The following is a 16,450-nucleotide window of genomic DNA, read 5'->3' on the forward strand; positions in this document are numbered from 1 at the left end:
AACAACAATAATCCTGGCCATCATCATCCCTATATATACATGGAAGTTTAAAATTTGAGAGAATTAAAACCACCAGAAGGGGAAATGGGCAAGATCCTAATTGCCAAGGAAGGGCTGGCTTCCAAGCAAGGGATGGGACCCCGGCCAAGGAGATGGACTGGAGGAGCTGAGGCACAAAGTTGGCCACAGCTTTTCAGTTTTCTGCTCACATCCTCAAGCAAGGCAGACAGCAGAGTGGGGCAGATGTCTTTATCGATCTGGCCGGCATGGTGCCAGGAGTGGGCTCAGGTAGGTTCTGCCTGCATGGCTCCTGCCTCCCCTCTCCTGGGAAGCTCACCCTGCATCCCCAGGAGAGAGCAGTGTCCTGTGGAGGAGCCAGGGTCAGAAATAGAGGGCTGGGATCTGTGAGGAACTCAGGGCCATGTACAAAGAGTGCAGGGATGAGGTCACCTGGCTGGTGTCCACCAGCATAGAGCAGAGGCTCCCCTTGAGAGGGATCCCGTGGAGGGCTTTCTCCTCAAGGCCGCCTACGGGGCCCTGCGTGTCATCAGCATCTCCTGGATGTTGTCCTCGGCCTCCTTCAAACTCCGTTCAAGGTAGGATTTCTTCTGCTGTTTTCTGTTTTTCTAACAGCTGGTTGTGAATGACCTCCTTCGACTAAAGAATAAACATTCTTCCTATGCTTTCATACTGTTAGTTTCATCCACCAAAGTCATGATCTCTGTATCTGTAAGATGTGCATTTTTTTGGTTCTGGTTAGCTCTTCAAACTGTATGTCTGCAAGCTTCACTTTCTGTTGCATGCCAATAACTTTGGCTTGTAGCTCTGTAAAGGCCTTCTTCAACTCGAGATCCACGGGGGCCATTATCTTGGTTTTCCAAAACATTTTTTTCTTAACACTCTATTACAAATAAACTCGAACTTTTTATTAAGTATTAATTACACAGGGCTTAAGTTGTGTTACCACTCATCTGTCAGTCTGTGTAGCTTATGTACTGGAAGCAGTGATGCTCGTATTAAATTACCAGCACTAGAGAAATTGAAAGAACAAAATAATGGTAATATTTACTTAAAAATGTATATTAGATGATGATATTGCCTATTGAAATCTTGTGAACACTACTAAGCTAATATTTGAGTATATGAACAATATAACTGACTTTCATTTAAACCGCACCGTGAAGCTCATGCAAACAGGGACTTGGGTCAGACTGCGTGGCTAGTCAAGAGCTTCTCCAATAGATTTCACCAGCAGCTCAGAGGGAAAAAGCTGACCGGGCCCCTCTGTGTGATTTACAGCCTCTGAAAACACACTGGAGGGTCAGCTAAGTGAGTTCTGACTCCACAGCAATGTGCTTGAGGGTTTGGGGCTTTCTTGCAACACCCCCCTCCCCCCCACCAGTAAAAGTTTCCCACAGCTGACAGGGTGCACTAACTATTGTTCTATTATTTAATTTAGAATGAAACACTTGCATTTTCCTTTTCCTTCTCTGAGAGTTTCTACATTACAGTTACAGATTTCACGGGTTTTATTATAATATTTATTGATACATCATTTAGAGGACTAAAGTGTCCATGACTCAAGACTTGGCATTTTTCAGTCTCCTCACATGAATGTGAAAGTTGGACAATGATTAAGGAAGAAAACACTGATGTCTTTGAATTATGGTGCTAATGGTAAAAAAAAAATACCGAATATACCATCTACACTTCGAAGAAGTAACAAATCTGCGTTGAAGGAAGCACAGCCAGATGCTCCTTAATAGTTAAGGATGGACTACCATGCAGTATTCAGGAGCAAAGACTTGAAAAAAAATACTATATAACATGGGAGAGGTTATGCTGAGTGAACTCACCCGGTCTCACAGAAGGACAAACTGTGGATAAAACAAACAACAACAACAACAAAACACACAATAAAAAAAAAAAAAAAAACACAACCCAAAAACAAAACAAAAAACCAACCCAGCCCACAATAGAGGACTTACTAGCAAGATGTATACAGAAGTCCAAAAGGGGAAGCAGAGGGAGGAATCCTGCGGTCAGAGTTATGTGGGCAGAGAGAGGGGGTGAAGGAATTAGGAAAGATCCAGTGTGGAACTGAAAAGGTGGGGTAAAGATGGGCTTGTATCAATGGTGATTAATTTTATAAAACACAATAAATGAGATACTATGGAACACGGTGAATAGAGGAATATACGGTGAATAGAGGAATATGTGAAGCACAATGTATACAAATGAAACACAATGTATACAAATTGTGTATGCAAACCAATATAAAACAATTTTTTAAAAAGTAAGGATGGAGAGAGTTACTTTTTAAGAATGGACATGGTATCATGAGGGTTCGATTCCTGGCGGAGAACTTTATGCTTGGTAGAGTAGAGGCTCTGCGAAAATGTAAACGATCCTCAGTGAGATGGGACTGATGCTGTGGCTGTACAATGAATGAAAACATAATTCCAACTTGGAGGACCAGGGATCATCCTTGTGTAAGGATTCCAGCTGTGAGCTGGGGCTGACCTGCTGACAAGACTAACAGCGATGTAATGTGGAATATTTTATATAAGACTTCTAAGTATTCTGGTATCAACCATTAGCCCTGCTTCACAATTCTGAGCTTCTAATACTTTTAGTACTTGGAGTTGCACGGCTAACACAATGGCATTTGGTCCAAATGAACTACTTGTTTGAGGGGAGAAAGATGGGCCATTTCCTCTCATGTGATTTACAGCCTCTGGTAACCAGCTGGAGGGTCAGCTATGAGTCAGTTATGACTCTAAGAAATGACTTCTTTTTTTCACTTGACACAGGGAAGTAAGGTTTTCCTAATTTAGATCCTGTAAATATATCCCCTTTTTATTGCCAAAAGGTTACATATTTTTAAAAAAATACATTTTTGCCTTTGTGTTTTGAATAATTTGGGAGAAAAAAACAACATAAGGGAAATGTTCCCTTAGTGTTCAGCACCTTACGGAATTTAAGATGCCTCCGCCTGTTTACATAAAACTCACAGAAGCTTCTCATCTATGTCCTGAGGGTGCAGTTGTCAATTTGATCCCATACAGACAGTTCTTGAAAGAGTGTAATGTTTAAGGCAGACTTTTTTCCCCTCCTTTCAGCCAAGTTGTTGTTTGGTTTCAAAAAGATTCAGAGGCCATTTCTGGTTCAAGGTTTAAAGATTATCTCAGAGCAGCAGTTCCAGGGGATATACTTTGATTGTTTTAATCAACTGTGGATACTTTTTTATAACTTGGAGAAAAACAAGTGTATAAGGGCTCTCATTTCTCTTTCTTTGGAAAAGAAGGCAGCAACTATTAATCATTTCTGTGAGCTTCAATTATTCTTTGAGATTACAGGGTGGCCTACATCATATATATTATATGATCACACTTTCTCTCTTACATATTGCCAAAAAACATCTCAAGGATTTCGTCTCTCTTAAAACAAAATTAAATTTTAAGCAGTTGAGCTAAGGAAAAGGCAGACCTTAGGAACTGGAAAATGTCCAGGAGAATAAACACTAATCACCTAACACTCATCAAGAATCATACTGAATGGAAAGAAAAAGTTAAAGGGACGAGTTCATGACAAACACCACAGTCTGTTCAAGAGGCTTCTGTAAGGCCAGAGTCATAAAAGTGCCTGCAGGAAGTGATCTAATGCACCACTCATGGTTCACAGAAAAGGATGTTGCAATATCTTGCCTACAGATTATTTTTCAGAGAAAGGAAGAGAGGAGGGCTAGACCCCAAGGAGAATCTCGGGGACATTCTGATATTTCACAGCACACGCTGTGTCCATGATCATAAAGGAATACCTTGAAGGAAGTAGCTGACAGCTGGTCACTGCAATGCTTCTAAACTAACCACTGGACATAAAAGAAAGTATGTAGAAAGTGTGCGGAAAACTGAGAGAAAAAGATACCAGAAAATAAACAGGTTGTAGGATCAGGCTAAGTGAGGCACAAAGGCTAACATTTACAACTGCCTAAGTTCTGGTGGCCTAGTGGCAACAGGCTGCACTGCAATCCCGAAGACACACAGTTCGAGTCCACCAGCTGCTGTGCGGGAGGATGGGCAATCTCCTCCCTGCGATTCACTGCCTCTGAAAACCTGCCAGAGGGTCAGCTACAGGCTAGTTCCAACTCTACAGTACACAACAATAACAACAACAAAATTCTGGGTAAACTTCTTGAGCAGTCAGAGCTTCCATTTTCTAAAAGCAGTATAAAGGAACTACCTAGGAGAGTTGCTGTGGAGCTCGGGTGGCCTAATGGTAAGGAGCTGTGCTGCCAACTCAAAGGCATGTGGTTCAAATACACCAGGGGCTACATGGGTGAAGGGTGGTCACTTTCCTCTCAGGTGGCTTCCTGCCTCTGAAAATCCACTGCAGGGTCTGCTATGGGTTGTTTTTGTCTAGACGGTGCATGACAACAACAGAGTTGCCAGGAGTATGAAATGAGAGCATCTAACGGAACAAACTCAGTTCAGAACCTAGAATGGAGTAAGCACCATACAAATATTAATTTGGCTCCCTGCTTTTCCATTCGTAATAAGCCCTTTGTTTTTAATATTAGAGACATTTATTTTTTTTTCGTCCTGGTCACAGTCAACACTGGAAGAGTGGAAAGGTTAAGAGGACAGGCCCTCCTGGCCTCTTCCAAGGCCCCTTAGGCGCTGGGCACACATGAAAGAGAGAAAAAGGAATGTACAAGTTCATGTGGAGAGCACATTTAAGTTTAAAATCCTATCTGTCTAGTCACTAGAGAAAGATAGACATTCTCTTCCCTTGAGATTTATAGCCTTTGAAAAGCCACTGGAGGGTCAGCTATGAGTCAGTTCCACCTTGACGGCCTATAACAATCACAATACTCTAAGGGAAAATGTCTCCAGTGCACTCTTTAAAGTTAATTCTTCCCCCTATTTATTAGGAGCTGTGGTGTCCTGGTGTTAAGAGGCTGAGCTGAAATCTCGAAGGCATGGCGTTCAGATCCACTAGATGTTCCACAGAAGAATGATGGTTAATCTCCTCTGGGATACACTACCTCTGAAAACCTGCTGGCGGGTCAGCTCCGACCTGACAGTAAGTACACAAGTCAACCTGAATGAACTGACAATTCGAGCACAGGCCTTCTGTACCAACAGTCTCCAAAATGCTACTCACAGACTAAATGAAAAGGTAATGTACAGGAAATTATAACTCTTTTCAGTCAGAAAAACCATTCACTTCAGTATTTTGCAGAGATGGTTACACCCAGGTGGGCAAAGTCTCATGTACCTATGAAGCAGTGAGTATTTCTTAATGAAGACACTTCAATTCTTAAGAAAAACTTTTTACTACACAAATTGTCTGCTGGAAATATGGCTGAATGTGTTTATTTTCAGACAAAATATTGCTATGTGTCACAGAGGCCTCTTCCTTCAGAATGGTAATTCCCCCAGGTATTACAAATGACCTTTAGAAGATTTTACAATGGACATCTCAAAGTTACACTGGAAATCACCTAAATTTTGATATATAATAAAAAGAAATGTTTATGTTTCCCTCATTGTAAATAACTTCAGAGAAGGAAGAAGGGTAGATGTTTAGAACATGTGGATTTTCACTTTACAAAGTCCCTTGGCATCAACGCCCTGTAAGTAACAATAACAGAAATTCTTACATTTCTAAAATTTCAAAATAACCCCCACAAGATAAATCAAAACCCAAATCCCACTACCATTAGGTCAATTCTGATTCACAGCAATCCTAAAGCACACAGTACAACTGTCCCACACTAGGAGTTTGTCTTTTTAGGAAGTTGCTGTTATGTGGCCTCGTGTTGGAACTGACTCAGACTGACTCTACAGACTGTGTCCAGAGGCAGTAAACTGCACTGGAGGAAACTGCCCGGAGTTCTCCCCCAGGGAGCCAGTGGTTTCAAACCCCGTGCCTTTGAGTTGGCAGTGCAACTCCTTATTATTAGGCCATCAGGGCTCCCTTGTAGGAATTGGACAGCTTCAGTTTTTCCACCATGGTGCAGTTTCCAAGTTCAAACTGCTGCCTTTCGGCTAGCAGCTGAGTTCTGTATCATTGTGCCATCTGAGCTGTCCTGGAAGATAATGAGGACAAAAAAGGGCTAAGAAGGGACCCGAGAGTCTTGGACAAATGAAAGGAAGGTCCTGATGGTATATTCTCAGAAGTTTAAATTCATCCCAGAGCTTAACTTTTAAACACAACAGTATCACACTGTCTAGGCTAACCTAAACAGTCACTAATCTAACTTCTCTCACTACCTTTCCCTACGGCTCTTACAAAACCAGAACAACAGGCTTCCTTAAAGTGGAGACTGCTTGCTCTCCCCGTTTCCCTTCATGACTTCAGTATAAAGACCTGTGCTGTGTAGTTGCTATCTCTGCTGTGAGAAAATTTTATTCACAAAACAAAATTCATTGCAAGTAGATACAAACATAAACAAAAGAGCATCCCATCTCCTGCCTCCCACTACCTTAGACAGCCTCAAATGATATGCAAACATCAAGTGATTCATATGGCTGAGATGTTCACGAGGGAGAAAGCTTAAAGTTCCTTACCAGAGATCTAGAAGGTTCCAGTTAAGCAAACTAGACCAGGAGAGGTGATATCACCAACTCACCAGGGAATTTCAGACCTAAACACATTAATCAGAAGTGACTCTCTGGTTACTTTATACACATGACTTCATACAGTCTGAGCTGCGGTCCCTGCCTGCCCACTGAAAAGTCGTCACTGTTCTCTGACTTCATTTACACAAAAGGAACTTCAATTTCTTTAGGTTTCAACTTTTAGTTTCAAAGCTTGCATGCAACTAATCAAGATTCTAGAGAAAACAAAATCTCTAAGTCTTCTTTTAAGCCCTGGAAATTGTGGAGTTTGGGTTTTCCTAAGGAAACATTTTATACTCTTAGAAGATCATATAGACCCTTTGGCAGCCTACTGGGTAAGGAGGTATGCTGCCAACTCGAAGGAGTGAGGTTTGAATCCACCAGCTGCTCCGTGGGAGAAAGATGGGTAATCTTTCCCCATGCGATTTACAGTCTCTGACAATTTGCTGGAGGGTCAGCCATGGGTTGGCTCTGACTTGACAATAACGAGTTATTTTATGAGATTATATAGGAGCCTGGCCAAGGCCCAGTAAAGCTCCCGGGATCATGACTTGACTAGTAAATCATTTATTTTGGTGAACAATACCTTTGAGAAGATGATACTGTCCATTTCCTCACAGGGTGAGTGAAAGAGGTCGGAATCACTCCCGGATTCTCTCTTGAGGCCACTTTGTGATGATGCACACCCTCTGTTCAGTCGAACGTCTAGGAAGTCTGCACATTCTGAAAAACACAAGACAAGCAATACAACAATGTAAAAATGTCATTTCTTTCCATGTGAGAAACTGGTTTTTTAAATTTCAATTTTTTCAATATTAGTTAAGAGATAAAGGCCATGTTGTCAAATTAGTACCCTTCAGCTCTGAAAGTGCTATTCTGGGCTGACAAAGGTGACAGGCTACCTAGGAGTGACACGTGTGCCACAGGTACAAAGAGAAGCCACAGCCTGCTTGTGCTCAGGTGGCTCAGTGGGGACGTCTTCCTTGGAAGGTTTCCCTTTTGCCATCAAAATCAGACATTAGGAAGCTATGTGGTAGGGTTTTGGGGTCAATCTTTGTTTTGAGACTAAGTGCCTTGCCTTCTGAAAACTTGTTTTATCGAAACAGTGCAGTAAGAGGCAAAAGGGAGCAAATAGAATAAAATTATATAAGGGAATCAAACTTTAGAGGTTTTATTGTTTAGTAACAAAAGCTTAACTACTTAACTTTTTCTATTTTCAATCAGAGGGATAACACGCTTAAGTAGAAAAGTCTATTATCTAGATTCTGCTTTCAGCTCGAATAAGTAGACTAGGAACTCTGATGGAGCAGAGGGAGGAGATCTTGAGAGGATTATGACATCAAAGTACATCAAAGAAATCTACAGATTCAGTATTGTGTAATTGAAAAGGTATTTAGATCATTCCCTGCTTTTAATTTTGTGGACAAAAGGGACATGTGACTTGGTAGATAGAGTGTTAAGAGATTTATTGATAGTAAAATCAAGAACCTCAAAGAGGTACAATTAACTGGTTGAGGACAACACACTTTAAAAAGTTTTAAAGATAGGAGAGATTCATTCTGAATTGAACTAAATTCAGGAGGAGCAGACAATGCTATGCACTTAAAAAAGCAAGATACAGTGCACAAACACTCTTTATGCTTTTCAGCTCTATTAATAGACAGTTGACTCAAAGTAAAAATGGGGACAGTCTTGGTCCTATGTGTTAGACAAATCACAGTCAAGAATTGTGTATGTTTTCAGGTAACACATTTAAATTAGAAAACTGATAAAAAGAAATGCATCCATCGCAATTTGGTTCCAATAGTTGAGATATTTGAGACACTTTAGCTTAGAGAGGAGTTTAACAAATTTGGCCTAAGGAAGACTGAAGAAAAACGACTATCTTTTGATTTATGTTATAAGGTGAAGAATAATGAATATATGGTGGACTAAGAAGAGCACACACAGCTATCCGTCTTACAAGAAGTGCAACCAGAGTGCTCCATCAGATGGAAAGCTGGCAAAACTCCGTCTATTGGACTTCGGATGTGTTAATCAGAAGGGGCCAGTCCTGGGAGAAGGAACTATGTTTTGTGAAGTTGAGAGTCAGAGAAAAAGAGGAAGACTGTTGTCAGAGATAGACTTGTATTCTCCCAAAACATGTCTTTGTAGTGATGCAATGTGAAGTTTTGTAATATCTCCACCCATCATCTTATAAACCAAGTAACCGTAAAAGGATTAAGGGAGGGATATAATACCCCTGAACCCCATTAGTGCCTTGATCTGATCGAAAGAAAGCTTCCTAGGGGTGTGGCTTGTAACATCTTTTGTTTCATGGGTGATAAAAGCGGGGGGAACACAACTACCCACCTCTCTGTACCACTAAGAAAGAAGTACTAGGACAAAAGTGTGTATGGACCCAGGTTCCCTCACCGGGAAGCTCCTCAAGGCCAAGGCCAATACTTACTGTGTGTCTCTAGAGAAGTAATGAGAAAACTGTGTTCTACTTAAGTTAGGGAATTAATTGAAAATAGGTTATTTACTCTGCATCAGCTGAGTAGCTAAGATGCAGTACAAAATGAATCAACTGTGAACAGAGCTGGCTTTTCCATGAAATGAGGAGGTACTTTGCTAGGTACTAAGACAATCCATATGAAAGAAGAGCTTTAGTGTTTGTGCATGGTGGGAGGCTCAAGGCAGAAACAGTTATACAACAAAAAATGCTCAACATGCAACATACAAAAGATGCTAGAGGTAAGATCCATGGGTTAATATGAAAAAGTAAATATAAGCAAAGGTCGAAAGAAAAGAAAGGAGGGAGAGAGAAGAGAGAGGGGGAGAGAGAGAGACAGAAAGCTAGAAAGACAGACAGAGAGAAAGACAGAAAGAAAAGACTATAGTTCATTTCTGCTTTTGTCCAAACTGTCCTGAATGCATTACTTCAACAGGACCACTTCTGCCTTTAAAGGACTGCTGGAAATGGTAGGCACTTCTACGCCTTCCATATACTTGTAGAAACCAAAACCTCCGATCCTTGGTTGAGGTCCCAGGAAAAGAAAGGGCTGTCACAGCAAGTAGCTAAGCTCCTTGCTGCCCAGCTGGCAGGCACGCAGACCACGGCTAAATTCCAGACTGGAAAACAACCCCACTAAGAGATATTCTAACGGAAAAGTCAAAGGGAAGATACAGATCCAGCCCTGGTACAAACATCTCACCCTCAAAGTAATCCCAACCGGCACTACAAGGGACCACAAACCATGTCTGGGTAAGAGCTGGCTGTGTGAGATAATGTTGACTGTGGTGGGTAGGAGGAAAGAGAGTGAAAACAAAACAAGGAAAGAGGGAGAAGAGTCTGAAGCAATCAGGGGCTAAAACACTTCACTGTAAGCTGACTCCATACCTTATGTCACACATGCCAAATTTTCATAATTAAATCTCAGTTTTCCTCTTTCACAAATCTTTCTAATAAAGAGGGAATGCCACATCAAGGTATAAACAAGAGCAACGAGAATGATTAGAATAGCCTGACCTGGCTTAAATTTAGATCTCAATGTTTAGTGGCAGAAGGATTTCATGCAAGAGATAATTTAACCCCTCTACGTATTAGTTTCAAGAGATAATTTAACCCCTCTAAGTATTAGTCTCTACATCAGGGAAATGAGATAATTAGTACTTCCCTAAAAGAACTGTGGTAATGACTGGATATAATATATACATAATCTGAATATCCCATGGGCTGCCAAAAGAATAAACAGATGTATCTTAGAAAAAGTTCAGCAGATTGGTCCCTGGAAGAAATGATGGAGAAGCTTTGTTTCTCACAATTTGGACACGTAGTCAGACGTGGCCATTCCTTGGAAAGGGACATCATGACTAGAAAGATGGAGGGTCAGCAAAGGAGAGGAGACCTCCAACAAGGTGTACTGATGTAGTGACTTCAGCCATGGGCTAGAGTGTGTCCGAGATGGTTAGGACAGGACAGGACAGGACAGGGGTCAGGTGGGCTGTTCACCTGGATGCTAGGAGTCACTCAACAGCATCCAACAACAACCCAAGAGCCTGAGTGGCACTTTTCACTTCTGACAAGTTAAGCACTCAGCAGCTAACCAACAGTCAGCAGTTCGAAGTCACCAGCCACTCCGTGTATCTAACAGATTTGAGTCCATGACTTTCTGCTTAGTGACTGAATGCACCAACAGAGTTCCTGGTGTCATTTTGGAAGACTATAGCCTTGGAAAAGCTACTAGACTGTTCAACTCTGTCCTACAGGGTCGCTATGAGTCCCAATCCTCTCAATGGCACCTTATGTTTGGTTTCAGTTTAATGTTATTCAAACGTTGATTCTCAATACACACACGTTCTCTCTCTCTCTGCTGTTGTTCTTACGTGCCATCAAGTCTGAACTGACTCAGAGCTAACCCTCCAGATTGCCAAAGACGGGTGATTTCCTCCCTTCCATCAGAGCAGTGGGTAGATTCGAACTGTGTGCCTTCAAGTTGCCTCTACTACTTCTTACCACAAGGCCATCAGGGCACATTACTGAATGAAGTTAAGGCTCCATTAACTCGGAGTGTATGTTTCTCTGTGTAACCCAGGAAGACAAGGTGGGCATAGCAGGGGTCAGTCCCACGTTTTGACACGTCTATAAATGTGTCTGCATCTTTTGTGTCCAGAGACATTAGCTTTTTAATAGAAGAGTATTTTTTAAGATGTTATATAGTCATTTGGATTTAAAATGCATATGTGCAAACAATTCATAATTGGGAAAGATAAGAAAATAAACAGCAGCACCCGCTGGGCTTTGTCAAGCCCTGCTAATCAGAATCCAATCTTGCATTTATTCAGCATTGAAAGTAATTTTCAAAGATACAATCTTATTTGGTCAATGTTACTGCTTTCTTAATCATTATGTATTTGTCAACTAAAGAAAAGGGATCTGTAAAATGGAAATACATAGGAGTCATAATCCACTATACCTGTAAGCAACATTTTTTTAATTAAGGGTTCGTAAAGAATTACTCCAGAAAGACCTGTTTGTGTTTACAAAAATCAAGATAATGCCATGGGGAAATGCTGAGGGGTAAAAATTCACCTCTTTAAATGAGTGGATTAGAAAAATGTGTGGGGATATTTCCCGTAATCGCCAAATTATGAAGCAACCTCATTTAACCTTTACAAAGCAGAAAAATTGCACTGCTTGGGTGGTTGGGAATAATTACACTTTCGAAAAAGCCCCAAACAGTTTAAGGAATCAAAATGCAGGAAGTAGTGCATTTTAAAGTAAGCGATTCCAGGAGGCAAAATGTCAGCTAAATCTGTGAACAGGGTCAAACTTCACCAAACTTGGAAAACGCCAACATAACTGTAGGATAGTAACAGACCTTACAAACTTTTTCTACATAAAGAGGGGATACGTCTCATTTTTTATTCCCAACAATTCTTCTGCAGTAAGATCCAAGAGTTCGGGATAAGCAGTGTTCAGAATGAGCAGGCCATCTCTAGAGAGAGGACACATGAACCAAGCCCATGGCTGTGATGTGCATCCCAACTCAATCGACTCCAGGCCAGGGCAGACCTACCCAACGTAGCCCTCCCTTCTTGGAGCAGTGGCCACATTTTTCTTCCTCAGAGCACTGGGTGCATTTCACTGTTATTAACTACTGTATCACCAGGGCTCCTGGTTAAAATATGTAAAAAATTACTAGTAAAGAAGAAATCAGCAATTGTTAAAGCTGGTCGTTGGAAACCAATGAGTTAAACAGAGAAGGTGTTGGGTAAAGAAGAGTTAAGAGCCCAGAATGAGAAGCACCAGTGTGTACACTTGGCAGCTGTAGCAACGGATAAAAAAACTTAAATTACCACACACATCATCCTTACAACACTCCATCTCCCACTCTCACATGAGGCAAGCTAGTAACAAGTACTTTAAGGGAGTACTGGTAGCCTGGTGGGTAAGGAGCTACAATGCCAACTGAAAGGCATGAGCTGCACGATGGGAGAAAGATGGACAGTTTGCTCCTGTGAGATTTACTGCCTCTGAAAACCTATTGCAGAGTCCGCTAGGAGGCAGTTCTTACTCGATGGTACCTAACAGCAACATTTTACAGATGGGAGACAATGGTGCACATAGGTATTCATGAACTGGAGCTCAAAATTGGGGATCTTAAACTAACCACAGCCTTGCGCTTCCACGTGTTGTTAGGACATCATAGAAGCTTAAGGAAATTCAAGACAAAGGCAACACTGGAAGTGTCATGGTATTCAACTCTGGCTTTCCAGCAGAGAAACCAAAAAAAGCTTTTAAAGATTCTATCATCAGGCTAATTCTATTAGAACTTTTGGGAATAGAATCTGGATATTTTTAAAACTCCCCAGATAAGTCCAATTTGCAGCAACTACTAAGAACTGTAACTTTACTCTTTAATAATATATATTCATTGTTTTACCAGAACTTGTTTATAAGACAAATAAGTCTGTCTTGAAGTCAGTGAAGCCAAGTTTCTCCTTGGAGACAAAGAGTTTGAAGCTCTGTCTCACAAACTTTGGGCACTTGGCCAGTAGGGATGAATCTCTGGAGAAGGACATCACGCTCGGAAGAATGGAAGGACAGTGCAGGAGAGGAAGACCCCAGCCAGATGGACTGACAGAGTAACTGGTGCAATAGGGGTTGGTGTGTCAGAATTAGTGAGACTGGCTCAGGACAGCATAGGCTTCAGAGCTGTTGAACACAGGGTCGCTATGATTTGACTGTCGACTCGACGGCACATAACAACAACAACAACAACAACAACAACATATACCAAAAGTACATGCACAGCACAGGTGCCTTCATAGATGAGGTAGTAGGCGAGCTCTGGTGACCTAGTGGCAAAAAGCTCCACTACAACCCCTGAGGTGCATGGTTCGAATCCACCAGATGCTCTGCTGAGAAGGCAGGACAATCTCCTCCTGTACCAATCAGATCCGATTTGATGGTACGCACACAAAAATAACAGTATTTTTTTTTAAAAGAAAATAGATGAGGTAGTAAATCACATGTGAAAATTTTCAGAATTTGCTACTACTAAAAGTGAAATTTAGGTAACCACATACACACATTTTTGGTTCTGAGACAAAACACTTAACAAATCCAACCTACATATGTTCCCTTCCTCTGGTAAGCTACTTAGAGAGTCAAGATGGTTTGTAGAGTGGGCAGCCCTGGTGACACTGGCTAAGCCTCGGGTGCTCACCAGGAGATCTGCAGCGTAATGTACTCACGGCTCCCAGGAAGGGAGATGTGCTGTTTGCTTGCATAAGGACTGTAGCTGTGTGGGTGGTGAAGATTCCGAAATCACTTGGTCCCAAAGGTTTGACTTTTCTGGGGTTTCTGTTTGATTTTTAATGGATCCAGGAAACGGGTATTTTTAGATGCAGTTACTCAAGCATATTGGGAAAATTCTGCTTACCTGGGCTTTCTTTGGGAGCCAAAAGAGATGAAGCTTCAGGGCATGGTTCTATTGTACACCAGTTTTCTTGATTTATCTGAGCAAAAAGAAAAACAGATTTGAGAGTCAGTCAGTGAAGCAATGTGGGCTGATTTCATAGCCACTGCAGGTTGATCTAAGGGACAGTGAGGCCAGTGATTCAAACCCAGCAGGTGCTCTGAGGCAGTGAGGCGTGGCAGTCTGCTTCTGTGAAGACCACAGGCTTGGAAACCCTACTCTGTTCTGTAGGGTCATTATGGGTTGCAATCAATACAACAGTAAGGAGGTTATATTTTTGCTGGGATGGGGCAGGAATTACAAGTATATCTACTGTACCAATACTTTCACATTTTATACTGTATTGCAAGGTATACAAACATGTCAAGAAGAAAACATTTCTATAGTTAAGATGACCTATACCCAATTAGGACTCTAAAAACTCCAACTCCTGGCTGATCTTCCAGCAGGTTTCCCAAGGCTGTAAACGGCATGGAGGAGACTGCCTATTTTTCCTTCTTGGGGCTGCTGGTAGATCTAAACCACCAGAGAGGTGCCAACTTTGGGTCAGTAGCACAACTCCCTGTGGACTATGCTACCGGAGCTCATTAATCAGAGTTAAAAAAAAACCAACAGGAAGAAGAGATACAAGGCCACTGGACAGGTCAAAGGGAGCATAAAAATAGAAATTAGCAGACGAAATGACCATTTGATGCTATGGCTTGCAATTTGTTTGTTTTAAATAACAACACAATGGTATTATTAAAATGATTCTAATATTTAAATTATTTCACTTATGCTTTAATCCCCCAAATAGATACATGTGGTGTTTTTGTGTTTTGTGGTTTTTTTTAAAAAAATTTTATTTTTATTTATCAGAAGAATGGACTCAGTGGGGTGGCTAAGGGGATGGACAGATGGAAGAATTGTTGTTTCAACCCAACTGAGTGATTCTGCATCATGTTAAATAAATAAACTCCCTTAAAAATGACAAATCTTTAGCCCTTGTAACTCCCAAATCACTTCAGTATTATAAGCTTCTACTTTCATTTTAATTGAAAGACTCCTCTGTAGGTAAGTGACAGGACAAGGATACAGAAAATTTGAAAAACATGACCAACGTCAGTGGCACGCGTAGACTACTACTTCCCAAACCAGCAGGACACACATTCTGTACAAGCACACAAGAGCACAGACGAAGAGACGCAGCGGCATGAGAGAAATGCTCCAATTTAAGAGGATTAAAAGCATACAAGGCATGCTCTCTAATCACAGTATCCAATGAGAAGCCTAAACAAAAAAAGGTATCTGAAAAAGTCTCAAGTACTTTAAAAAAAAATTCTTAGCATACTAAAAAATCAAAGACATGAGAAAATAATTTTACTTGAAAGAAAAGTAAAACCATATAAGTGGAATAGAACTGCTTAGAATATTATTTACAGCACTAAATAAATGTCTATATAAGTAAAAAGGATTCAAACTCACAATCGTAAGCTGCTATCCTATGTAACTTGAACATATTATTTAAAATTAAATCCAAATCTGTTATCACCGACTCAATTCCAACTCAGCCTATAGGCGCTGGAAGAATAATTGAGAAATATTAACAACAATCTGGCAGTAATTATTATACATGAAATGGATGCATTCTGGGTTGAACTCAACTCAGGAGGAAGTAGAGAGCTGTCTGGTTCAACTAAAAGCACTGAATTTGCCATTTAAAACTTACCTGCTAGGAAAACTCCAGGAAGGACCCAGTGATTTTAGTGCTTAACTCTATTAACCATGCCTGGAAAGACAATTCTATACACAGCCTTAGAGAAATAAAAATTATGAGGGACTAGTTCATCATTTTATGAGCCTAACAATGATAAAGAAAACTACAGATCTTTACTCCTCAGAAACAAAGACACAAAATCTGGTAGGAAATAAAATGCAGCAATATATAAAACAAAAAGTATCATGTCCAAATAGAGACATCCCAAGAAATATATGCTTTATAATTGGGAAAACAGTATTACCAGATCAAATGATAACAAACAAATTAGTTAATTTAAATACAGAAAAAAGATTCTGCAAAATTAAATTCATGATAGAACACCCAGAAGATTAGAAAGTGAAAAGAAATTCCTCAGATGGACAGAAAGGTGTTATGAAAAATATACACCTAATACCATACTTTTTTCTCTTCTCTGTATGGTTTCAATTTTGGTATATGTGCTGTTGAAGTAAGCACATGTGAGAGCTAGACAATGACTAAGGATGACAGAAGAACTGGTGCCTTTGGGCCATGGTGCTGGAGAAGAGTGCTGAGCATATCATGGACTGCCAGGAGAAAAAAACAGGTTTGTCCTAGAGAGAGTGAAACCAAGCTGCTTC

At 40.8% G+C, this 16,450-nt stretch overlaps 1 protein-coding gene and 1 pseudogene across 1 annotated transcript in view; both read right to left on the reverse strand.

The window, feature by feature from the left end:
• AKAP13 (A kinase (PRKA) anchor protein 13) overlaps nucleotides 1-16,450 on the reverse strand; it is a 142,256-nt gene that overhangs the window by 107,223 nt on the left and 18,583 nt on the right. Inside the window, exons 2-3 of the mRNA XM_006885186.1 lie at nucleotides 14,057-14,132; nucleotides 7,213-7,349 (exon numbers count right to left, since the gene is read on the reverse strand). Of these exons, the coding sequence (XP_006885248.1) occupies nucleotides 7,213-7,349; nucleotides 14,057-14,132 (213 nt within the window). The remainder of the gene's footprint in view (nucleotides 1-7,212; nucleotides 7,350-14,056; nucleotides 14,133-16,450) is intronic.
• LOC102860753 lies at nucleotides 528-865 on the reverse strand (annotated as a pseudogene).

Source organism: Elephantulus edwardii, unplaced genomic scaffold (genome assembly GCF_000299155.1).
Source record: "Elephantulus edwardii isolate Elephantulus edwardi_28Jun2011 unplaced genomic scaffold, EleEdw1.0 scaffold00041, whole genome shotgun sequence".
Classification (NCBI taxonomy): Eukaryota; Metazoa; Chordata; class Mammalia; order Macroscelidea; family Macroscelididae; genus Elephantulus; species Elephantulus edwardii.